The 25,791-nt window shown below is 41.2% G+C and overlaps 1 protein-coding gene across 2 annotated transcripts in view; it reads left to right on the forward strand.

Annotated features, from left to right (window-relative positions):
- The window catches only part of spata17 (spermatogenesis associated 17), a 38,283-nt gene extending 13,116 nt beyond the window's left edge, over positions 1-25,167 (forward strand). Inside the window, exons 6-10 of one of the 2 annotated variants that reach the window (XM_067493296.1) lie at positions 944-1,067; positions 5,008-5,250; positions 8,997-9,122; positions 24,142-24,236; positions 24,663-25,163. In XM_067493296.1, the coding sequence (XP_067349397.1) occupies positions 944-1,067; positions 5,008-5,250; positions 8,997-9,122; positions 24,142-24,222 (574 nt within the window). In that variant the 3' untranslated portion in view covers positions 24,223-24,236; positions 24,663-25,163. Of the gene's footprint in view, positions 1-943; positions 1,068-5,007; positions 5,251-8,996; positions 9,123-24,141 lie in introns of both variants that reach the window. The other variant, XM_067493287.1, reaches the window with a different exon arrangement.
- The last annotated feature ends 624 nt before the right edge of the window (positions 25,168-25,791 follow it).

Here is a 25,791-nt window from a genome sequence, read left to right on the forward strand (position 1 = left end):
GAAAGAACCCACGTAAGCATGGAGAGAACATGGAAACTTCACACGGAAAGAGCATCGTTTTAGTTGTAAGCTTCAGGACATTTGTGTCCCCCCAGTCTCCCCTTCAAGACTTCTCTGCATTCATAATTCCCTCAGTTAAGACCAGTCTCTCCATCGCTGCCGCTGAAAACCACGGCCATAGCATGATGCTGCCACTGCCGTGCTTCGATGTTGAGATGGTATTAGCCTTGGTGCTCGGAGGTGGCAAAATTAGTGTTATTCCTCTCTCTGCTTTAAGAGTCCTTCAGATGCCTTTGTCAAAATAGACTGTCATATGCCTTTGATTTTAAAGTTGCTTCAATCTAGCCATTCTACACTAAATTACTGTTTGATGTACAGCTGATGAGATGGCTCTTCTTCTGCCAGGTTTTACAATCTGCAGAGGAATTTTAAGTTTCATTAGAGCTCACTGACTAAGGCCATTCCTGCCCAACGTACCTACTTTGGCTGGAGATGATCCGATGGTTCCAGTCTTTTCCATTCACAACTTTGCTCTTCGCCACAATTTTATTTTAGAAAGTTCCTGTTGGAAGGTGTTGGTATTTGCTTTGTCTTGTAGTGTGAATTGTGGAGTCCTGTATTGGTGCACAAGTGATTTTTTTGTGCAGAAATATTTTTTTAAAACATGAGACATATATCATCAACAATAAAGGCTCCACATCATTAACATAGCAAGTACATTGAAATAGAAGACCCAGCTAGTCATTAACTAATAAAATTAATGCATTACACAATGTGGATTTATGTGAAAACACATTTGACTCTGATCCTTGTAAATTACCTTAAATAAGAAATTAAGAGGTTTTTGAACGAATTGCAAAACTCTGTGTGTGTGTGTGTGTGTGTGTGTGTGTGTGTGTGTGTGTGTGTGTGTGTGTGTGTGTGTGTGTGTGTGTGCATCTAGGAGGGATCTGGATGAACTTGAGCAACTCCAGAAGAAAGAGAGAGACTGTTTGGACATGGTAAAAGAGCAGACAGCCAAGGTCTACGAAGCACAGCGTTTACACCACCTCCTCAGTACAAAGCAGGTTAGTCTTAAACAACACAAAACTCTCGCCTTGTAAATGTAAATGCATTCAAGCATTTGTCAGAGATATTACTGCGATCATCATTCTCTAACTAGGGGCACATTTTAAATAGCCTACTCACAATTGTTTTATATTACAATTCATTTGGCACAACATTTCTGTTTAAAACTACTTTTGTGTTCAGTCAAAAAACAATGTCACATTGAGCACTGTCAACAAACTTCAAGCTATAATGGTAATCAGCACCATATCAGGACCTTGCATCAGCACCTGGAAAACTGGATTTCATAACTACCATCAGTTGCTGCAACATGATGAAGCATGTTGCTCATAAACATGATAGCTAAACATGCAGTGACACTTACAAGCACTGAGAAAATAATTATAGATAGGAAGTTCCTTTAGAAATTGAGACAGAGAGAAAAGTCTTTCTTTACTTTTGCTATCAAAGGTGGGCTGTGTGAAGTTAAGTTGTGTATGCAGGCATATGTGATTCTAGTGTGTGGCATCCGTACATCTCTGTGACTCCCCACTGGGATCATAATGAAGACAAAGCACACTGGTCACTGTTGATTCAGCACCACGACTCTTCGTGCTCTCTCTACTCCTCTCTCTCTCCTTCATGCCTGCGTGGCTAGCATCACCATCATCTCACTACTTCCTCCCCGCAGGTATCCCATGTTCATCTAAGTCATAGTAAAATGCTCACCTACACAAAAAGTTACAAAGGTGTTGTAAGATAAAGTGCAGTGGAGTTTGTGTTTTTACTCTACAGATTTTCTGGATTAGGTTTTTACCCAAACATTAACAGTTCCTTTCGAATCATTTAAAATATATATGCGGGTATTTTGTGATTAGTCCGGCGTGAAGGAAAACAAGAAGAAAAGTTGGTGCACCCTCTATCTCATTGGCTTTATCTCTCTCTCTCTCTTTCTCTGCATATGGCAGGGGACTCTTTCCCTTCGTAGCTCTGACCTTGTCAGCAGTGAATAGATGGCTCTCCCACACAGTTCATCCTTCCTCACTTCTCGGGCCCCAGCCCACACACACACACACACGCACACACACACACTTTCTCACACACAGCTTACCAAAAGGCCCCAAGTCCCCCTGACAGAGACAGAGCTGGTGTGTTCCTGGGGTCAACATCATTGCTCTTTCCCGTAGCTAGGTTGGTAGTTTTGGGTTTGTATACGTGTGTGTGTGTGTGTAGGAATGTCGAGATTTACATTGTGTATGTGTTTGTGTGGCATGTATGTCCCTGTCTTCAATGCTGTTTTGTAGTTATTGTTAAGTCAGCACACTTAACAGTGGTATACAAATAGTTTGGCATTAATGACCTTTTGCCATCGTATTAATGTTGTGATATCTTCAAATGTTCGCAACCTTTTATTTTCGTGCAAGCTTCAGAAATGTGTTTCTAGAGGCACAAATACAGTATATAGCACCCAAATTATTCTTTCAAGGACACACCATGTCCCATTATTCAATGTTGAAATAATCTTTTTATATTTTTTTTAATTATCAGATTATTGAAGTTACTTTATAAGACAAGCATGAAAATTAAGCTATTTGTATCATTAACATAAGTTATGTTTTAATAACCAAACCTAAATGAATACAATGTTGTTTCTCCTGTAGTTGAACTTCTGATATTGTCTAGTTCTTTTTTAACATCGGCACATAAACATAATTAGTCACGTGACATCCAGAGCTTTATTGACAAGACTTTTATTGAGATGTACCAATAGCATTTATGTCCTGTGACAGTAACTCGGTCAGAGTTTCAAACGACGTCAGAACTGAAGTGGAATCCTCTGCTATTCCAGACTGAGCCATTGTTACAGCTGTTACCACTCCACTTCTGTTTTCAGTTTCTCTTATCAGTTAACCACCTGGGTGTCTTGTCACATGTTTTTCACTAAGCCAACACGCGAGTTAGCACTGCTAGACAATAAGCAATGCAGTAAAGTAGATTTTCTGCTGCCTCACATGAGGTCGCCATTTGAATCTGACTTGGCATTTCTCTGTGGAGTTTGCATGTTTTCCCTGTGCTTGCTTGGGATTTTCTGGTAATTCCATTTGTCAACTTTCAGCGTTCATGATTTTTTTATTATTTTTTTACTACGTATACACAGGTGAGTTGTATGGTTTCTTTGTGAACAACAAATATGTTTAATCTATTTTGTATGTTAACATAAGTTTACTTGTGAGCCTTTATAAATTGCTTTAGTTTTAAGTGGTGGTCCATCTGTTTCAAGGCAACTAAAAAAGTGCTGTAATTTCCCTTCCCAAAAATATGTGTATATTTATCCATCCATCCATTATCTTCACTACTTATCCTGTTCAGGGTCACAAGGGGCTTCAGTCTGTTTCAGCTGACTTTGGGCTAAAGGCAGGGTACATCCTGCCAGTCTATTTCAGGGCCAACGCCCAGAGACATACACAGACACACAACCATTCACCCTCACATTTACAGCTACTGGCAATTTAGAATCACCAGTCAACCTAAGATGCTTGTCTTTGGGCTGTGGAAGGAAACCAGGGTACCCAGAGGAAACCTAAAGATAAAGTGCTTTATTTGTCATTATACGTACAAGGTGTACAAGGAGGGATTAGTCCTGAGCCGCTGCAACTATGGGTAACTGTTTTTAGGGGTAGCGGAAACCCGAGCACCCAGAGGAAACCTACGCAAATACGAGGAGAACATTCAAACCCCACACAGAAAGGTTGTGGCCGGTGGGTGGATTCAAACCGAGGACCTTCGAGCTGTGACGTGGCAGCGCTAAACACTTCACCACTGTGCTGCCCTGCTGTTATTCAATGCTGTCTAAAGCTTGTGCTTTATGACATCTGGTTCAGTGGCATTGAATTCTTTACTTTTAACTCATTCTGAAACCCTTGACATTCACATCAAATGTTTAATAATGAAACATTTCCTAAATAGCTGGTTTGATAATATGTTGTTTTAAAAGTGTGAGGTTTGGGTTGATCTAGTTGCAGCGGTTGCTCAGTTGTGCCCTTTCTCTCTCCTTTCTCCCCACTGTCCCAGTCTTCTAGAGTGGCCTAAATAGCAAGCAGTGTTATTAGCATATAGAGTAGATACAGAGTCCTCCAACTCAAAGCTTTGGTCTGGTAATTAACACACAGTCAAAAGGATCACTGTGATTTGAATAATTATTGATGAGACTGTTTGTGTCAAATCTCTGCAGCACTTGAGAACCGTGGTGTCAAAGTTTGTGGGCAAGTGTATTTGAAGAGGGCTATTTGTGTTTTTGGACAACTGTAGATTTCATGCCTTGTGTTCCTTGAGACAGGTAGTTAAGTTAATCCTGTAGTAATTTTTGTTATCTGTCTGTCTGTCAGGTCTGTCTGCTTCTCTGTATGAAGTGCAGCCCCATTGAACTCTTTCAAGAACAAATATTTTTACCACTCACTAGTATTTAAGTGGCCAAGAGCAGTGGTGTACAATATGCATCAGAAGTAGGAATTTCACGAAGCGTGGTTTATTAATAATGGTAAGAGGCAATAATATTTGATGAACATTATTACTTTTTGCTTTTTTTCCAAACTTCAAATTGATTTTAATACATGTTACTGTAGTTCTTGGGAGAGAAAAAAAGAAGCGGATATCTTAATTATATCATAATTCAAAATTCATGCCATAACACTTGTGGTTCAATTACTTCCCTAAGACACTTGGAAGACATGGAACCAGGTGGAACCATGAGAAAGCTTCCTGCCCAGACTCGAACGTGGGAAGATGGGTTTATGTACAGTATTATGTGGCTTAACCATTCGGCTTTCAGGCCACTCTGTTCTTTTTTTCCAGGACACTGGAAAGTGCGGCAGAAATGCACATACAAATTTAATTCTGTAATATTGTCTTTCCCTGAAATGTAGAGTTGACTTTCCTTCATCTCTGTTTTTCTTTCTTCAGTGCCCAGGGGTCTTTAACTCTCCATTCAGGACAGCCCCCCATGAGATGGAGCTACTGCTGAGGCAGGTCAAGTACCAGGCCCCCATCAGACTGGCCCCCAGGGATCAGACTTGTCTCTTGAGCATGCCTGTAACAACAGCCCCTAATTCTCCTGGGAGTCTAGGATCCCCATGGATTAAATCTACTAAAACCTGCTGCTCCTCCAGACCCATACTACCCCCCATTTCCAGCAAAAAAAAGCAGGTAAGATGGTCATGACATTCAAACTGGTAGTGGACAAGTGGCACTGACTGTAAGGCAGAAGAAAAAAACACCATTGACAAGAGGTAAAAAAGACCAGTAGTTAATTTGCCCTAACTAAATGTGCACATCTGAGAGTTCATGATATAGAACTCCATAATTAAGGTTAGAGAAAGATTTTGGTTTTGTTTAAAAGTTAACGTTCATGAAAAAAGAATATCTGGATATATTCTGTGATTTTATTAATATTGTGATTTAGCAGTTAACATTATTGGCGATATGGGAAAGTTTCTGCTTGGAACGTCCAAATATGATACCAGAATCGGGTATTTGGTCCGATACTGCCCTCGTGTACTCCTACTTGGAATACTTTTTTGATACCATACCTTGGTAACCTCTCTCGCTGGTTGAGCAGGTAGGCCGAGGTGGAACTGTTTGCGGTTGGGAGTTGTTTTAAGATAAATGGCAATAACAAAAAATGAAAGCCAAAGTCACTTTGTTTTACAAAGCTATTTTACCTCCGACTTCTTCTGAACACTCTACAGTCTGAGTTGTTTGCGACTCTCCATTTTCTTCAGCTGTATGCTCCTTCCAGACTGTCAGAGACTAGAAATCTGTCACAGTTGCTGGAAAAAATGTTTAAGTGTTAACTGTCCAGTCTTATGGGGCATAAATTATACAATTGAGGCACAGCTGACTTAAATATTTGTGGCCAGGCAGTGTGTATATTGGGTCTAAAGTAAGGATTTTCAAAACTACTTTACAACTGCCGCACTCAACAGCACCACGAATTGGCACCATGTTACTTGCTAAGGTTTGTTGAGTGTGTTTTGGTACTGGCACCATGGTTGGTTCTGACCTGTCTGAGTGTTTTGTATTTTTCATGCAGTGGTTTGCAAATGGTGAAAGTTTTCAAGTTGTTTTTAAGGATAAAAATTTCCATCATAGTGCCATCTTTTTAAAGTCACACCAACTTCATGTGTGTTGCTTTTTATTTACTTATGGCATAATGACTTAATGGTGGTCTGCACTTATATAGCGCTTTTCTACCTATTGGCACTCAAAGTGCTTTACACTGCTTCTTATTTACCCATTCACACTCACAATCACACACACATTCATACACCGATGGGGGAGCTGCTATGCAGCTGGCCCACACTCACCGGGAGCAACTAAGTTGGGGTTCAGTGTCTTGCTCAAGGACACTTCGACATGTGACCGGAGGAGCCGGGGATTGAACCAACAACTGTGAGATTGGTGGACAACCACTCTACCTTCCTGTGCCACAGTCTCCCACAGTCTTAATGCCATAATGCCTCTAATGCTTTTGCCACCCTATTTCAAATGTGTGTATGTTGATTTAATTAGAAACCAATTCACCATTTGTGTTCTTTATGCTCTGTAGCTCTTTATGGCAAAGAGTTTTTCCTATTATTAGTTTCTTATAAAAACATAAGTGAGCAGAAATGAGCCGTGGATTTGTTTCATTTTATTAACTATACTTGACACACACACAGACAACTGGCTGTAGTTATGGTGAGCTCATGTCAGAAAAGTCTCTTGGTGCTGATATGGAGATAAATTCATTATTTATCTATATTTATACACCTGTCTTTCTGTGTTTCTGCCTCCTTATGTTTCCCTGTTTTGTGTGTGTGATTAGTTAAGGAAGTCCCCCCCTTTTTTTGTACTCACCCCTACACCTCACATCCCCTCCTTCCCTGGTGTGATAACTATCTAGTGGTGATGGATAAGGTTGAGGTGCTGGCTGTGGATGTGGTCAGGCCAGGCCACTGATCCCGTGGCGATAGGAACAAGGACAGGGTCCCTGTCCCTCCCTCTATCTCTCACCTCGTCCTTCCTCCTTTTTTAACACCAAACAACAAACTGAAGGTCACCTCAAACAAAGCAAAAACAGTTAAGTTAATCTATACTGCCCAGAGTTTACACATCACAGAAAAAAGTGTTTACACTTTTATGAATTCTAAAGTTCTGCAGTTTTAGAGGTAATTCATTTTTCTTCTTTCCTGGACACATACAAGTTTCAGTTTTCATTACGTATTGGTAACACAAAAAAATGTCTTGCATGTAGGATTGTTAACATTTTAAACCACTAGGGAGGTAACGAGACCAAAAATGGCACAGCGAGATAATGCTATGATTCAGTATTTGTACTCATTTTTAATATTATAACATCTGTGTTGTTGTAGCCTTATGAAAATGCTATCCCTTTTTTCATTGTTTAGCTGGTGCAGGCTTTGAAATATTGGGTCTAACGTAGTCCTTCCTCCCCAAGCAGACACGTTTACAACTGCTTGGGACACACGGCTTAAAGAGTGTGCAAACGATTTATTTGGGGAAACCAGATTTGTCGGGATTGAGGCCGGACTGGGAAGAGCAAAAACTCTTGCATTGCTATTTTCACATTTTGTTCATAGTCTAACAACAGTCATGTTCAGGCACCTGCCTGAACCATGTTTGAACCAATCAGAACAGAGCAAAAACAACCATGTAGCATCCTGGTAGTAATCATCACAGTCCCACAGTTACATTAAGACATTTTTTTCAAGTGCGCTATTGCGGAATTAGAAATATGAGTACATCCATAAAAAACACCAGGGGACATCGAAAACGGCATAGGTGCTGGATCAAAACTAGAAAACTAATGTGTTAATGTTTGCAAAGTTTAAGACTTCTAACTACTGTGTTGAAATATATTTAACATGTATTCACTTTCTTTAGTACAATAGTGTGGCAAGTGGGATGGAATCTTAAGGGGGAATAGGGAAAATGAGGTACAGCTAAGAACAGCAACAACGTGTTTTGTGCTGTTCTGAGTTTTCTTTGGCTTTGCAACTTTGATGTATGAGTAGACATCAGAAACCCATGACTCCAGGGAAGGAGTCGCAATGTCAGGAAGATGTACAGGGAATAAAATGACAGACAGCTGCTTAAAGTTTAACTGACTTGTTTTTGAGATTTGTTCCCAAAAATCGGCTGTGTGAGTTAAGTTAGAGAGGCAGTACATTTTATGAAGCTACACTTCCAGCACTCTAAGGATTAAAGATGACAGTGGTGTTCCTTCATTTTTCTTTAACTCACACACATTAATTTAACCAGTCTGAGTAGTTACAGCCTGATATCAATAATGTCTCTATTCTATATAGAACGTCATTGGTATTAAACACATGTAAAAACTATTCTGCTGTATTACATACTGTAGTCCTTCTGTGGCTGTTATTTTTAAAACATTACTGTATTTTAATGTAAGCATTTAAGTTAATGCTTTAAAAAAAAAATCACATATCCGTAATTCCACACTTTTTCTTCCACAGATGATAAAAAAATTGGATTTCAGTTATATTGAATTTTTATTTTAACGTGTCTTTCAGATTTCAGTAGTGTGATGGTGATTTTTAAATATCATATATTATTTTGAAAAAAATATTTTGAGGCTTTTCAGACAAGATCATTGGTGTACATTTTCACTGTTATCCACTTTTATTACAACATTCTCCCTCCTGAAATAATTGTGTTCAATCTTTCTCTTTCACCTCCTTTAGTATTTCTCTTGATTCTTTGTCACAGGAGGAGAGATGACAAGAACTGCCCTCTGGTTTTAGCAGAAAGCTATCACTACCTGAGGCAGAGGAAACAGGAGGGGACCTGAAACAAAAACATACACTGATCATTATCTGACTCTTGTGTCTGTATGTGTGTGTGTGTGTTGGCTGTTGTGGTTATTTCAGGGTCTGCTCAGAGAGCCAGGGGAACTGTGGGAGCAGCACGTGCATTGTCCTGACCCGATGTCGCGACTGCAGGCCTCTTACACACAACTGGAGGAGGCCCGGAGTCAGCTACGACAACACGAGCCTGTAAGACTTTACGGTGGGCACACTGTGGGAACAATACACAGACACAAATAGGCCCATGTGTATTGAATGCACTCAACGTAGTCACGAGTAAAATCATGCAACAATCAGTGGCAAATGGACACATTCTATACATACAATGGTTGGGTATATGCCAGAGGATTATTTTATTTAAGTTATATTTATTTATTTATTTTCACATTGTATTAATTTTAATTAGACATTGTTTAAGTGTATGTATGTGCGTCTTTACTAAAGCACTTGACTGTGACTTCATCAGCAATCATAGGCTAATTTACCCAGTTGTGTTCTTGTCTGGGAAGCAGGGTTTTAATAACCCTTTGTTTGTTCTGTCTTGCACATTAATTTTCATGTCTACAGTATAAATGTTACACCCATCTAGGGGTGGCCAGGAAATAACAGGGAAATAACCTATTTCCCCAAGTCTCAAGCAGCCACAAGCATGAATTTCTGATGGGCAATAGCTGTTATGTTTGCAATGCATTCTGCAGTAGGTAAAGCACAAAGAAACTTCAGGGTGCACAAAGGGCAAAATAACAAACTAAACAAATTTAAAGTCATGAACATTATCTAACCCCCCCAACCCCCCCCCCCCCCCCCAAAAAAAATCTAATTACTAACATACACAGCAGAAAACAAAACTCACTCTTACCAATTTCAAAGTTTCTTAAAACCAGGAAACACTGTGGCCCTATGTAGCAATGTCACCATCTTTGCTCATTAATCTAAATCGCTTTCATTTGGAACAGCTGGAAAATAGTCCGCCAATCACCTCCTAGATCTGGCACACATCAGGCACACATTCAGACTGGTATGAAATTACGGGCCTAGTCACAACAATGAAAGAAAAGCCAATTTTCTTGCAACGTCAACCGTCTTCAGTCTTATGCCTCACTGCAATCAAATGTCTGCTTCCTTGGCCTTCACACACAGAATTCATTAACGTTGGCATTTCAACTATTTTCATAGACTGGAAATAGTTATATACTGAAGATAAACCTGCATAGTTCATCCGAGTCTGCTCTCACATAGTTTAAACACTGTTTACCAAAGTTTCAGGAAAGCGAGCATACAGCAACAACACACAATCACAAATACATGACATCAGTTCATTAAGGTTAATGATCAACAGAGCCAAGATTGAGATGAGCAGAAGTTAAAGTTAAAAGTGGAAAAAAACCTGCAGCTAATATATAGTATGGCTTTATAATAATCCTATAATGATTTATAGTGATCATAGTTATTATATCAACCCATTTTCACCTTTTCACATCAAAGTCAAAAATCAGACCTACATAAACCCAGTTCTTGAGCTTGGTCATCAGCCCAGCTCAGCTCAGACATCACCTTTAAACCCATGCAGATTGATGACAGTCACGGGTTTTTCCTGGGGTTACCTAGGCTCCTGTCTGAAATCGGTAATTCTCCTCTAAAAGAAAAAAGGAAACACAGAGAAGCAGTGCAGCCTAAACCTTTCAACTTGAGTTGCACAAATTTGTCAAAAGTGACAGCAATTTAATAAATCACTGCCTTACGCATATGCACACCCACCCACACGCGTACACACAATTCCCAGTTATGCCCTCCACTGCCCCCTCTCCATGTATACGTAAATGAGGTGTATGCTGTGTGTGTGCGTATGAGTATGTTAGTGAGAATGTCTGTGTGTGGGCCCTGCGGTCTGGTCCAGGCATTAGGTAATTGACTGTGTCTTTGCTCAAGGCCTTTCATGGATCACCGTCCTTTATTAGCTCTCTTCCCAGCACACACACACGCACATGCATACACACACACACACGAAAAGTTCCCAGCAGCCCCACCCCAACCCCTTACCACCCCGCCACCAGCACCCTTACCCAATTGCCCGGAAACGAGGAGTGAAACAAGAGAGAGAGAGGAGCAAGGGAAGAAAGAGAGAACAGCGACAGGGGAATGAACTAACACGGCCCCAGGAAGTGGAAATAAATAAGCATGGGGAGTGAGTGGGCGGGTGAATGGGGTCTCCAGTCATTTGGGGCAGTGGGATCGCTTTGCACTGTAGATTTGTAAAATACAAGATTGATAAAAAAAAACAATCCAAAGCCTTAGTGTTTGAGCATGTGTGGTGAATGAACAAAAAACTAATCAGCAGGTATAATTTAGCACACCATTAAAATTAGAAGTCATTATACAGCGTCACCCAAATGCAGACATTTCCATGGCACTGCAAGCTGCAGATCAAGTTAAAGCCTTCAAACAAAGAGGATATTGTGAGAAGACAGTCTTGTTTGAGATATCAGTATAAATAAGATCTGCTTGCAAAACATTCCTCTCATCATTTGAGGGCTAAAACTGCTACAGAGTATCAGTTACATTATAGGCAGAAGTTACATTACGCTTGTGCAAATCTCCATTTGATGTAGTTATTGGAAGATACACTTTTGGCTCCTTTTTTCTGTAGACTGGGGTTTACAGCAGTTTTAAAGCACTTTTCAGCAGACACTTCAGATGCATTTTCATTAACAGTAAATTACTGTAAGCTGTAAAAAAAAAAAAAAAAAGCTGGGATTGTGTATGTGTGTGGTGTGATTACCCGATTACATGTGGACTCTTCAAAATTGAACATGTATACACACATCATACACTGACAACTTATTCCACACACATACAAACATAGATGCTGGCTAAATGACCTAGCTCCCTGCTGCTGCTGCTGCATAGGATGGATTTGAAAAAAAAAAAACATAATGAATATAGTAGTTCCTGCTCTCAGCCCGGTCATGTCATGGTGCTGTCACTCAGAGCTCATCAGTGCTCAGATTTCTCCCTCCCGTCCTCATGTATGTCCCTCTACTTCTATTTACTCTCTCTTCTATTGCTCTTTGGTAATTAGTGCATTAGTCCTATCATTGGCATCACCCCTAGCTACAGCAGCAGCCAGCAGAGCTTCTTGTCACAGCTCAGAGGGCCAATGGAGTGGACAGCTCAACCATGGTACTCATCATCTTCATACTGTGCTCAGCCAGCCTTCCCCCCCAGCCACATTATCTAGCTATGTTATCCAGCCATGCTCCTAATTATTTACAAATCCTAGCCACAGCCTTCTCACCCAGCCTCTGCCACATTACCTAGCTCCGCTTGGAATCATCACCCTAAGCCTTGATCCAGCCCACTACACACCCTAAAGCTGCATCATTAGCATATCCCAGATTTTTCCCTAGTTGCAGACCACAGCTCTTCGGCTTGACCACTACAGCTCTTGGCAGATTGTACATAGCATCCTCAGTCCTGGACCTATATTTACCATAGCCATCTATGTTACAGTAAGTAAGTCTATCAATGCAAATGTAGCCCAGCTTGTCAGGTCACACATACATCCACACATTATCGATGCCAGCTCCTACTTCATCATTAAACCAATGGCCACTGGGGACCGTGTAAGCTCTTATTTACATAGAGGTTTTTTTTTTTAATGCAGCCCCCGTGCCATTTTAGCATTAGTGAGGAAATTTAATTTCCTCTACCGGTGAGATAATGACATTCAAACTAGCATGTCCACTTGAAGGGATCTAGTGTATTTAAAAACCTTATGAGACTCTAAAACATGACACAACGGCTTGTATTACTCGCAGACAAGATAGAACGTATCAGGAAATTAATCAGAGTGGCAGCTGGTCCACCTGTGGTTGTTGAAATAAATATAAGAAATGTAATTTTTCAACGTGACCAAGTGAAATTAGTGCATATATTTGATTGGCCAATGTAGTGCGTTGCCAAATGATGTCAAATCTACGTAGGTGCAGAAAAAGCTGAACCAGATGTGTTTTTGTGAGTGAACAGTGCCTAGGAAGTTCAATACAACTAGCACTGTAATGCTCTCATTTTAAAATAAAACATTTAAAGGTTTTTAGTTTCTGCACCAGCAATCATTCATTTTGTATGCAGTTATGGGAAAGCCCTGTCTGTCCATGCTATTTTTGTGGTTGTGTTATTAACCATGTCACCAGCGGTGCTGCCTGTAACCATAGAAGATGGCTAATTAGGAGGCTACGTGCAAATCAAGTACACTACAATGAGTGGTCACGTCTGTGTCTGTCTTCGCTCCAAGCCGTTCCTTCCTTTCACATTAGACTGACACCCGTCATAACTTTAAAAAGCTAGCATCTAATCAGAACCAACACACCCTGATACACACCAGAACCCACGTTTGGTTCCCTGAACACATGCACACAGAGATGCAAAATCACATTGAAACATTTGTAAAATACCCAGACTGACCGCATACAGTATACTTTTTGTTACCCCAGTATCATTCTCAACATCCTCCCACCACAACACACACCTAATTTTAACCCGACAGACACACCACAGTCTGCTCCCAGCTAATCTGGTGTGGCTTTATTATTGTCATCACCGTATTGTGGGTAACACGCTTAAGGCAGTGAGCATCGGAAAAGTGTGTCTACGCACATACACACCCACATGGCTCACTATTAATTGCCTAAGCTCTACTGCATGACCATGATGCAGACAGCTGATGTATGACAGATCTTTTTGAGAATGCTCATTATTTGCAAAGAATACATAACCTGAAATAGGCCACTAATAGGGACAATGGAATTAGGTGAGGCAGGGCAGCAAATGTGTGAACCCACACGTGTCCACCTTTTCTGTCTATGTATGTATTCCCTTTGTTGTCCCGTCCATCTATCTATGCAGCTATGTTGCATTAGGTTTCTGCAGTGAGAAAGAGAGAATGCTAATTCTCCATAACCATTTTATGGCGTGTGTAAAACTCTGCAGCCCCTTCATTTGCACAGCTGTAAAACATTGCCCCCGCCACACTCCTTACTCAGGACCTCAGATTTAGCAATTAACCCAACACTTTGCTTCCATTACGGTGGCATTTTGTACTGCGAGGCCTGCATTGTAACCATGAAGGCTGAGTGCACAAAGCATGATTTTAAATGGACACTCTCAATTAAATGATTAGCAATAATATTTCAGTATGACTTAAGATAGTGAATGACACTAGAATTTGCAGTATTATTTTTGTTCAAAGCTGTTGGACGCAGTTTGACCAGATTTTTTAAAATTTAAATTTTTTGCTTAATTGTTTGAATTTGTGTTAACCTCCTCTCTAAAACTAATAAATACAAATTATCTTAGCAATTTATCACTAAAAATTCTTCTTCTACTTAGAGTATCATTCAGCAATAGCTATACATTTTTATTTTAGATGAAACCTTTGGGCCTAAGTTGGGCCTTTTTTTCAAACGAAACACAAATAAATAAATCAGGTGTTTTTGTTTTTATAATTTGGTTGTGATACACTAGCATGAAGCTAATGTATAGTCCTACACATATCAGATCTCTCACCCAGAGACGTGACTCAAAAACGTAGCTTGAAATTTTAGATTAATACTGCTACACAATCTTGAGTAAAGTAAAAAGCAGTGGTGCATTAAAATATCGAGCATTGAAGTTATTACAGTATGAGCCGAACACATGGGTTCTACAAAATTACAAACATACATTCATTGTGTAATAACTCAGCATATACATAAAGATGTGATGTGCATTATTTTAGGGAAGACAACAGTAAGTCCCGATAAAAAGTTAAGCCAAAACATCCCTACTCCATAAAATGCCTTGTCATGATATTTATTCGGAGGTAAAGTCAAGATTTAAAATGTTAGATTGTGTAGTTTCTCTTGATGCACAGTGTACACGGATATAAGAGAAAAGGGGCAGACGAGCAGGATAAGGATGTCTGTGCTTTAATGGACTGCCTGTCCCTGCATGGATCTGCTCCACTGAACCATACTGTATGTATTGTGGTATAATCACCGCCTGGCTCTGACTACCTATTTCCTGCCATCACTCTCTTTCCCTTGCTGTCTTGTTTGTTTGCACACTTGTTCTCCTTTTCTCTCCTTTTTTTACCTACAGTACCTAGCTGCCACATTTTTCTACCCCCTAACCCCTTTTCTTGCAAAGTGTGTGCTTGTGTGTATGCGTGTGTGTGTGTGTGTGAGCACACAATACTTGAGGAACATGACAGCCCTCTCATACTGTATAGCAGTGTGTTGGTGATGGAATGAATGTGACGAGACGACTGTTTAGACAGAGAGGACACAGAACAGAGGATACACAGGACTGTATGAGGGGGTTTTGCTTTCATAAAATATGGAAAAAGTGGTTTGCTTCATAAAATCTGCAAATTTGTAAATTGCAGGTAAATGTGTATACAGTGTTTACTCTAATCATCTTTTATAATTATTAATAAAAAAGATTTCTGATGATTCTGTTACCGATCCACTTTTGTATGCGGTATCCATCCATCAGGGTGTCTATCTGACTGACTGACTTCTGACAGACAAAACAAGACAGGCATACGATTGTGGGTTCAAGGTGTGTATGCATGCAAGTGTGCCACTGTATGTGGGAGCCTGGCCTGTGGAATTTGTGTATGTTTTGTACACTTGGTGAGTAGTGTGATGTTTCTAGGAAGGCCACATCTTCCCCTGTGATATAAAGTACAGTATATATGTGCTTGTGAGTCTGTAATGAGCACATGTCTTATTGCAGATGCATATGTCACTAGGCAGCGCACGAAACGTGTGTGGGGGGCTGGGGTGGCACTGGAATCTGGAAAGGGAAGCAATCACAAACACTTAAACCCACAAATGGCCTTGATGTCTTGGGCTAAGCAGCCTGTGTTGACTGATGAGCCTGTTAACCCTGGCTGAAACAACTTCAGCAGAGGGGATTAGACTGCAGTGCTGGTCCTGGCTGTTCCTGGCCCATTTTGCATGTGAATTGTGCATATTTAATCTAAAGTGTGCCGAGGTGCAAAGACAAGCCCCCCTCGTCACCGTTTCTCATTATAGATGTGTAATAGCGCCCCGAGGCTGGGGGCCTTAATTCACCAGCCCCAGCCCCAATCTTAATCTTACCCTGTGTCTCAGCCCCCACCTTCCCGCGGTGCCTTCTATCACCCAGAAATCAAAGTACTAGTCCCAACCCTCATCCTAAGCTTTGTCTCTCCTGGTCCTTTCCTGCTGTTTGGTTTAACGCTGGTAGTGGGCTTCATCCAACATGCTTGTTGGATGTTTAGACTGAATTTGTAAACCTCGAAAGCTATTTCGAGGGCTTGTTTCAGACAAATTAGAAATTTTCAGAGACAATTAGTATTGAATAAAAAATAATCTAATGTGCACAATTACTTGGACTACTTCACAAGATAACTACTTCACACAACAACTGGTTACACACATCTGTGACTTGTGCATCATTGTGCACTAACATATTATTTCTGCACCTTTAAGTGTGGTCACTTGGAGCAGCTAGAAGTGTCACGGACTGGGTATTAGGTTTTAAGGACCCAAGTAAGGAGAAAGCAAGAGGAGGTTTCCAAGAACTAAAACTAAACCGCAACTGAGCTGGAGAAGGATGGAAACAGGCACACACACACACACACACACACACATACACAGGACAGAATCTGGACTAGACAATAAACTACAGAATTTTTAAGAATGTGCACATACAGGGACTGGACAGAACAGTAAAGGGATAAACAAGGATAAACTAATGATCAAACAGAGGCAGATAAACAGTGACCATGTGAAGGGTTAGAGTCTTGCAGGGTGTCTGGGTCAATGAGGCAAGGAGCACATAGCCCCTTCAGCCGGCGACAATGGCACAACCCCTAGGGATCGGTCTGGCTGGAGGCTGGCGTGGGCGGGTAAACCCCTCATGGGGGGGATTGGAAGCCAGGCTGGAGGCTGGCAGCGGCAGAACCTGTGGAGGCCGGACGGAGGCCAATGTCGACGAAGATGGTGGAACCCCAATGGGGCTGCACTGGAGGCCGCTGTCGACGAAGGCGGCGAAACCCCTTCGGGGGCCGGAGTGGAGGCCGACATTAACGAAGGTGGCAGAATTCTGAGACAGGCTCAGGAGCAGGAGTAGCGCCAACAGAAACGGGTTGGACGACATTGATCCCCTCTAAAACAAGCAGGGCATCGGCCAACCCTGCACCGTGAAAACAGCGAAGACCCTGCAATGTTCATGCAGCTCAAAATCTGGAACCGATTTATGTGGCAATGGGAGAATGGTTGACTGAGAGTGAGACCCTTGTTGTGCACCCAGTATGTCGGCTGGCTCAGGAACAGACACCAGGAGCTGTGACAGCAGTGGTGACACGCTGGAGAGCAGGCGCAGGAACAGCAGTTGCAGCTGTGTCAGCTATGAGCCTAGGAGCAGGAACTGGGGCAGGTACAGACCGGATGGGTCTGATGCATACATAAACCTAAATAAATGGAATGAGAACTACAACTAAACCGCAACTGAGCTGGAGAAGGATGGAAAAGGGGGTGTGCACATATTACACGACAGAATCCGGATTAGACAATAAACTAAAGAATGTGCACATACAGGGACTGGACAGAACAGTAAATGTATAAACAAGGATAAACTAATAATCAGAGTATAATATTAATAATAAAGAATAAAAAGGCCAAAGACGGGGGAACAATCCAGAAGCTTGTTATTTAGGGATAGACAAGAGAAAATGCAAAACCAAACTGGCCAGAAACTGTGGGGTAAAGCCAGGTTCAGTAGACAGGAGGCACAGGTGAAAATAATGGGGGCTGATGACAGGTAGTAAGGACGTGAAGCTGGCGAACAGGGAGTTTTTCTTGTCAGGATCGTGACAAGAAAGCTTTTTGACTCTACAGTAGATGTAGTTGGATGACACAACATAAACACTAATACCCAGTGTTCAGCCTAAACTTTAATTACAATAACTTTTAAGTTCTGAACCATCTCTCCCCTTATGCTCTGAAAAATCTCTTTTTACCTAAGGGGTTAATTTCACCGGCTTGTAACTGTCCATTTTGCACTGAAAATATTTGTACTGTTGATAATTTGTTGTTTTTACTGTAATGGGTTTTCGTGAGATTTCTTTAGCCGAGGCCTGATGTTCTACCTTTTGAGCTACCAGGCCACTCAGTCGCTGAATACAAATAAATAAACATAGAGCTTTTATGTAAATGAAAGTACGTGAAAATGTCATCGGATGTTAGGTTAAGCTTTACAGGTTATTGTACAATGATTGTTTCTGACATTATTTGACTGAGTGACAATTTTCCTTTTTGTCACAGTTAGTAAAACACTTCTGTAGCCACTCGTTCTTTTTGTATTTGAATCTTTGTGTGGTGTCGCTGCTGCCTTCTATTTAAATGGTTTTTGACTTTGTTTCTTTCTGTTGCATTAGTTGTGAATTCTGCATCCATTCCCTGATTAATGTGATTGAGTGTCAATGACAAGAGCTCTTGGAGGCATCTATCTAATTCACTCTATCACTTCATCTCTCTCTTTCATCCTTGTAAAATTCATCCAAAACTTTTTTCTGCAGTACAGAACAATTCACGTGTCTTCTCTCTTACTTGTTCTCTCTTATTTTTTCTTTTTCTGCATACTCCTCTTCAGATAGTGGCGCTTTTTCGTGCATCTCTCGGGCATCATATTACTTACTAACTTATGAGAGGAAAGTATAGTAGAGTTGTGTGTGTGTGTGTGTGTGTGTGTGTGAGAGAGAGAGGGACCCCATGCGGTGTATGTAATTTCTTGTTTGTACACGGCTCCAAACATCTTTGGCCACTGCAGCGCAGGGGAGAGATGTGTAGAGAGACAGCGAGACAAGAAAAGATTGAGAGAAAAGGCAAAAGAGAGGGGGTAGAGGGGAAAAACAGGATGATAACAAAAGCAGCTCGGATTTCACAGACGCATATTTCATCAATCATGTGAATAAGTCGTGGTGATTATGCATGGCGGTGGCAGGCCGAGGGGAGGCTGATTACCATACACCATAAAGCCTGCTTTCTTATCTCACACACACTGATTAGTTTCTGTCTGCAGATAGCCTCTCACACTTTGCTCTTTGTCTCACACACACACACACACACACACACACACACGTACTCTCTGGCGTACAAACACATGCATGCAAATGGAAACATGAGCAAACACAGACATACAAAATTCCAGGTAAATGGAATTTACCTAGTGGTAGTTGTCCAGCCCCAGATAAATAAGGCAGGTAGGTAGGTGGGTAAATGGACAGATAGTACAGCCCCTACCTGTCCCTGAGCCCAGTCCAAGGGCTCAACAGAAGGCCAAGCATAGAGGCAGCTATGCACATTCGCTCGCTCGGTTTGTTGGTTTGCCTGGCTGTCATGCTGCTACCGCAGCAGATAGCAGTGAAGACCTTTGCCTTAACCGCCAAGTGAAGGATTTGGAACATTTACTCGCACTCCCGTTAACTACTTTTGCTCTTTTACATAAGCGTGGTTAAAGCATGGGAAGTGCACTGACAGGTTCCCTGAGAAGTGCTTTTGCGTTCTGAATGGTGCAAATGACAAGTATGTTATGCTGTACGATTTTATTCTATATCAGTCTGTACCTAATAAGCTGAGATGTGTTCATTTTATTTGAAAAAGGCAGGCGTTCTGAAAAAGAGTGAAGCAGAACCTAGCAGGTTGTTTAAAGTTTAGTCTCTGCAAGTTGTGATCAAGTTCTGAATCAAATAAGATAGTGAAAGTTTTTTCACAATTAACCTTTAGCATGTTCCATTACATTATTACTACAATAGGCTGGAAATTATACCATCACGCATATTATCTCCTTTTTCTTTTCTACCTTTTTTGGGGGGCAAGGAAGATGAATCCACTATCGTACCCTGTGTGATTCCTTGGTGTCGAAGTTTTGGCACTGTAGGTCGTTTTTTTCTCAAATACGGGTCTTTACGTAAAGCAGAGTAAGTGAGAGAAAGACAGGAGGAGCATGAGGAGGTGAGGCCTGGGCAAAATTAGCTACGTATGAAAAGACTCGCTTTGTGTCTCAGCCAGGGAATTAGAAATTACTCTTTTCTCTTGCACTCCCCCCTTCTCTCTCTCTCTCTCTCTCTCGTGCTCTGATATATAATGTAAACTCATTTGGTAACCAGGCGGGAGCTGCGTTGTGCTGTCTGAGTGCTTGCATGTGAGAAGTGCGCGTGGGACACATTAGGGCCTCCTGACAGGGGCCTTGGTGAAATAAGTGAAATTAATGGAGCTCCTTTCATGTCGGACAAGGCCGCGGCACCCCTTTCACGCCACATACAGTCACAGAAAAGTCAATACTTTTTTATTACTCCTCGCTTGCCCTACATTCCCCGCTACAAGTGCTCTGCTCGCTAATTGGTTTCAGTTTGCAGAGAAAGAGAGCCAGCGAATCGGGAGAGAAAGACAGGGAGAGGACTCCATCCCAAAGAACACTGAAGCAAATAAATCAATCTCATATTTTTCTCACTGCTGTCTTTTTTTCCATTGAGTTACATCATGGCAGAGAGAGGGAGGCGTGAGAGAGAAATGGAGGAGAGAGGGAGAGGGTAAATGGTTGGTTAGAGCACACCTGCTCCCCAGGGAGCATAATAATATTTGGGAGCCTATTAATGGACACGAGTGGTTAAAGTGGTCTGGGGGCCTGGCCAGGTCACCCCTGAGGTTTTCTGACCGGCTACTTCTCCTCAGATGGCTGCTTGTCCCTTTGGCTCAGAGGAACAATGGAGCAAACGCATCGATACATTTACAGAAAATCTTTTTTAATTTTTTTTATTTAGTCAACTATGAGTGTGTGCAGATGTGTGGAAAGGTTAGAATAGGGTTTCAAATGTGGAAAAAGCCTCTTTGGTGATTAGATTTGTTTGCACGCTGTTTCTTAAGTGATGCTGCAGTGCCATCTGTTATGTAACAGTACTAACAAATATGGTGCACATTTGTATGTATCCTGCTGTTATCCTGTATTGCAGCTGGTGTTGGGCTTTTTACCCCAAAAATGCAATATAATACTCATGACTCTTCAAAATGTATAATCTAAAAGTAATCAAAAGTAACTCGTTACACTATCATTATATTATTTTCCGATGAGTTAGAGTCAAAAGTGAATGTGGGTAACATTTCATGTATGCAGCCACAAGCTTCCTGAACTGCTGATGATGAATAAAATTAGTTGTTTAGCCACTGAAGAGCTATAGCCATCGTTCACAGCAGCAGAGGTTACAGAAATGCACTTATCACCTTTTGTCCCAATAAAGTCAAAGTAATGGGAATATTTTCCAGCCGCTGAATATTAACATCTTTCACACCAGCTTAACAGCTTGTGGTGCATCTATCAGTGTCGCAATGACCACAAAAATAAAATGTTGTCTTTAAATATAGAGTGATTTGCTTTCGGAGGACATGACTAAAATTCCTACTCAAATTTGAATTGAAATTTTTTGCTACTTATTAATCTTAAAGTAATTATTACAGTAACACGTTACTAACACGTGACGGGTCAACACTGATTGTTGCACGTGGTTCTGAATGATCAACACATTCTAAGTGTTTTGCCGTGGAAACTATGTGAAAATGTTATAATTGTGTGAATTTACAGTTATTTGACGGTCTGAAAGTACAGAGATCTCTGAGTGTGTGTGTGTGTGTGTACTACATGTATGTGTTCTGTCTGCCGGTATGCTGTTCACTGTTGTGCTAAACTTAAGTGGCAGTGGGGTTAGCCTCTTTCAGAAACAGTACTGCCACAAATTGATGTGACACTTTGAACCCCCTCCCGCCTTCCCACCATGCCAGCCCACCAACTCACACACACACACTCACACACATGCACCAATCAGCCTGCAGTTAAAGGGAGGTTCCACCAGCCTCATTTTCTTTCTGAATTCCAGCTTTCACAGCTCTACAGTGTGGGCTAGGGTAGGTTTGGGGCGGCTACAGGATGTGTGTGAGTGTTTTCGTATGTGTGTGAAGGGGCTGTCACACAGGGCTGGCATCACCATCCAGTTTGCCATCTCTTCCTCAGCTTGACAAGTCCCTGCTCTCTACCCTGTGGCTAACACACACACAGACACACACTATCTCTCTGTCTCCGTCTCTCTAACTCGTCTCTCTCTCACACACACACAAAGAATATGTGACTGCACCGATCACAAACTCACATGTATTGTTTGAATGCACAAAATGAAAAAATGTGATCCTGATGCACAGACAATGACATGATGCGTGGTATACAATAAGTGTGTTTGACAAAACATGCAGTGGACATAAGACACGGTGACAGCACCACATCACGTCACATCATTGTTACTGAAACAAGGAGCTTTCGTTTTAAATTTAAACTGGGATTTGCTTCATTTTTACTGTGCAAGACTTTCTATTTATGAGGCGTCACCATGTGATGGTTGTTGTGTGTGTGTGTGTGTGTGTGTGTGTGTGTGTGTGTGTGTGTGTGTGTGTGTGTGTGCGAGACATCTTCATGGCAGTCGCTGGCGTCAGATCGTGGAGGGGTTCTGTTTGTTACAAGGACAGGCTTGTCCCCACCCCCAGGCATTGGCATTATGATGATTGTCATGGCGATGGAGTGTGAGTGACAGGCGGGATCACATGTGGTAGCCGGGGAGCAGGGACCTCGAACCGCCCCAGTCCCTGACATTAGTTTGTCCTTCATCAAAACTTTACACTCATTTATAACTACTTACTCCCTCTGTTGCAAAATTTATCTTATATTCCTTTTTTTTTAACCATCTGTCTCATGTTCTGATCTGGCTTTAATTTCTATTTTCCTTGCGTTCTCTCATTTACATTGCATTTTAATAGTTACATCTCCATTTATCTTTTTCTCCTCATCTCACTTCTCTATCATTCTTTTGCTGTTCTTCAGCGACAAGTTTAAGTTGTTTTTCTTTTCTTTTTTTTATTTGCTGGACCTCGAACAGACATTTTAGTTAATGTAAGTGATCAGGTGAAGAGGGAAAATTAGTATCATTTCAAACTTGTACACACTCTTTGTGAGTGTGGGCATGCAAGTATTTTTATCCCTTTGTTGGGTTGTTTTTTTTTTTATTTTGGCAAGATGTATGTGTTGATGCAAGCTTATGCATGTAGATGTGTGTTTCAGAGAGCTGGAGCTTTTTGTGTATCACAGCAGAAAAGGAGGTCAGGGTTTGCGCTGAGAGTCGGGCATTCATCATTAGCTTGCTGCCGCTGCCGGTAATGTTGCCCATTACAGCCGTGATTAAGAGCCCCGCTTAGTTCCAGCAGCCGGTACAGACACACAAACACACACATGCACATGTGAGGTACCAACTATTGCTCCGGTGCTCTGTAGCGTTGTGTAAAACTCTCTTTTCCACCATCATCCAGATCAGCATGTGTTCCTGTGAGTGTGTGCAGTTTTTTTGTTTACAAGCTATGCTGTATGCTCACTAATTCCAAGGAGGCCTCAGGGCCTGATGAGAAACCTGTCATTCTTACTTATGAAAAGAGCAATTCATGGCATCACACAAATACACACACACACACACACACACACACACACACACAAACGCAACAGGAAACTACACACGGTCTTGGTAAGTGTATTTGTGAATCATAATGGATGGAAGTACATCCTCACCCACATTTATAAAAGCCAAGAAACTGTCGTGGAAAGCTTAGAGTTCATCAGCCATCATGGGATAAATGTGATTTATTTGGAAAAGTATATAAAGTTCACTTCGAATCACTTTAGCCTTCCTGCCCCCAATTAAAGGGCATCATATCATGCCACACCACATTGGATCCTGGCTGCTCTAATGGAAATTGACTGGTTAGATTTATAGAATGAAACAGTACGTATCCAGACATCCCCACTGTTTGGTTCACAGCCACAGAATAAATATGTTTGTGTAAATATGTTTCCTTACTGCAAAGGTCATTTTTATAAATATAAAGTCATGGACCTGTTATTATTTGCACATTTGAAGTGGGTAATAATGTTTTTTTTCTGGCCAATTAATGAAGCTTCTGTTTCAAATAATCAATACAAAAACCCCCCCCAAAACTTAATGGTCTTGTTTTCCTTGTTCATCCCCCTTTTCTCCCACCCCCTCCTTCCCCTCCTGTTCTCTCTGGCTTTCTTCTCTTGTCCTCCCCTCCAGCCGTGCAAGTCAGCGTTTGCCACCTACAAAGCCTTCAGGAAGTGTGCTCGTCTGAACTCCAAGGCAGGCAGCATTGTGTGAGAAGTAGAAATAAAGTAAGATTGTTTGTTGTATTTAGTGTATTGAATTTATCACGGTGCCTTTTTGTTAGGTTTCTTTCTTCTTCTGAGGCTTCGAGTCTAGTGTTTACCGCCAAGCGGGGTTTAATATCGTCTAGCAATGCAGTCGCATCGTCTAGTATGTGTGTGAATTGCAGTGACTGAGTGGGAATGTGCAACACAAGCAGGTCTAATCTGTTGACCCACTGTGAGAGACAGCGTGTGTGCCTGCGGGTCATGAGAGTGTCAACAATGGAAGAGTTCTCCCATGCTATTCACAGGCAGCTCGGAACAGTTAAAATTAACATACATGTGTCACACCCCATCACCACGGCTTGACACAAACACCAACCTGCCAAATGCACATGGATTTCAGCAGTGCTGGGTAACACAGTCACTAACTAGCCACATGTTTAATTGTAGTCTCAGAAGCCTTCTCAACGAAACACTGTGAAGTCCACAGTGAAGCACTAGTGACTGACGACACTGTGAACAAGACGTCCCTGTGGAGAACATGGTGATGTGAACTGGAGATGTGTGGTGGCACACAAAGGCTTTAACATAAACCCGGAGAAGGGCCTGTCACAATAATTATGTCATCAACTTGTCAGATATGACTTTAGTCATTTTTGCTAACTCAACAGCCCTGTACATCCCAATGTCTACAATATATTTAATTTCTGAGTAATTTTTGCGTTCTACTGTAGATCTGTTGTAATTATGATTTAATTCTGTAGTTTTTAAATCGCACTTATCACAAGTCTGATTTGTAATAGTGCAGTGTCCAACAGGCCAAAAACTTTAACAAAGCTTTATGGATCCTTAGAGGTTACATTTTTGGATTTCACAACCATGAATTGATTGTCAATAAAAGTATTTAGAAACATGTATTACTTCTGCGATGATTTGGATTCTGTATTTTTATGATTTGATAAAGGATGCCAGAAGCTTTTGATACTGTGTATTTTACTGTCTATAATTAATATGTAAAGTTAGATTCTTGAATAGGAGAAACGTGTTAGATTATAGGTTACCTTGGTGAGGGCCATTAGCCCAGGATTTACAACAGCTAAACAGTAGCTGGTTATTTGGGGTAATTCAGTTTATTATTTATATGGAATTAGACAGTGTGGGTGGTCAACTGAATTTTAGTATTTTGACTTATATCATATTGTGTTATCTTTATTTGCAAAGGCAATATAAACTGGATATATTCATTAAGACAGTGGAGCAAGAAATTCTGTAAACTATAAAGCCAAATAAATCCAACCCCAGGAGACTATGAAATCCATCAAATATTCACATTGCGCAGCCAAAACAGTGACGTGCCGTTTTTTTTTTCAGTAGAGTGTTTTTTGCACGGAAAATATTCCACAAATCAACATCATCTTTCTTTAGCCTGGAACCTATTTCAAATAGTTGTGTAGCTTATTTAAAATTAGTGACTAAATTATTCAGACCAGCACTGAACTTTGGACTGGAAGGGAAGACTTCACATGACACCTCCTCATCTCTCAGGCCCTGGGGCTGAACTGTGGTTGATGGTGAAGTA

The sequence above is a fragment of the Channa argus genome, chromosome 2 (genome assembly GCF_033026475.1).
Source record: "Channa argus isolate prfri chromosome 2, Channa argus male v1.0, whole genome shotgun sequence".
NCBI classification, from domain to species: domain Eukaryota; kingdom Metazoa; phylum Chordata; class Actinopteri; order Anabantiformes; family Channidae; genus Channa; species Channa argus.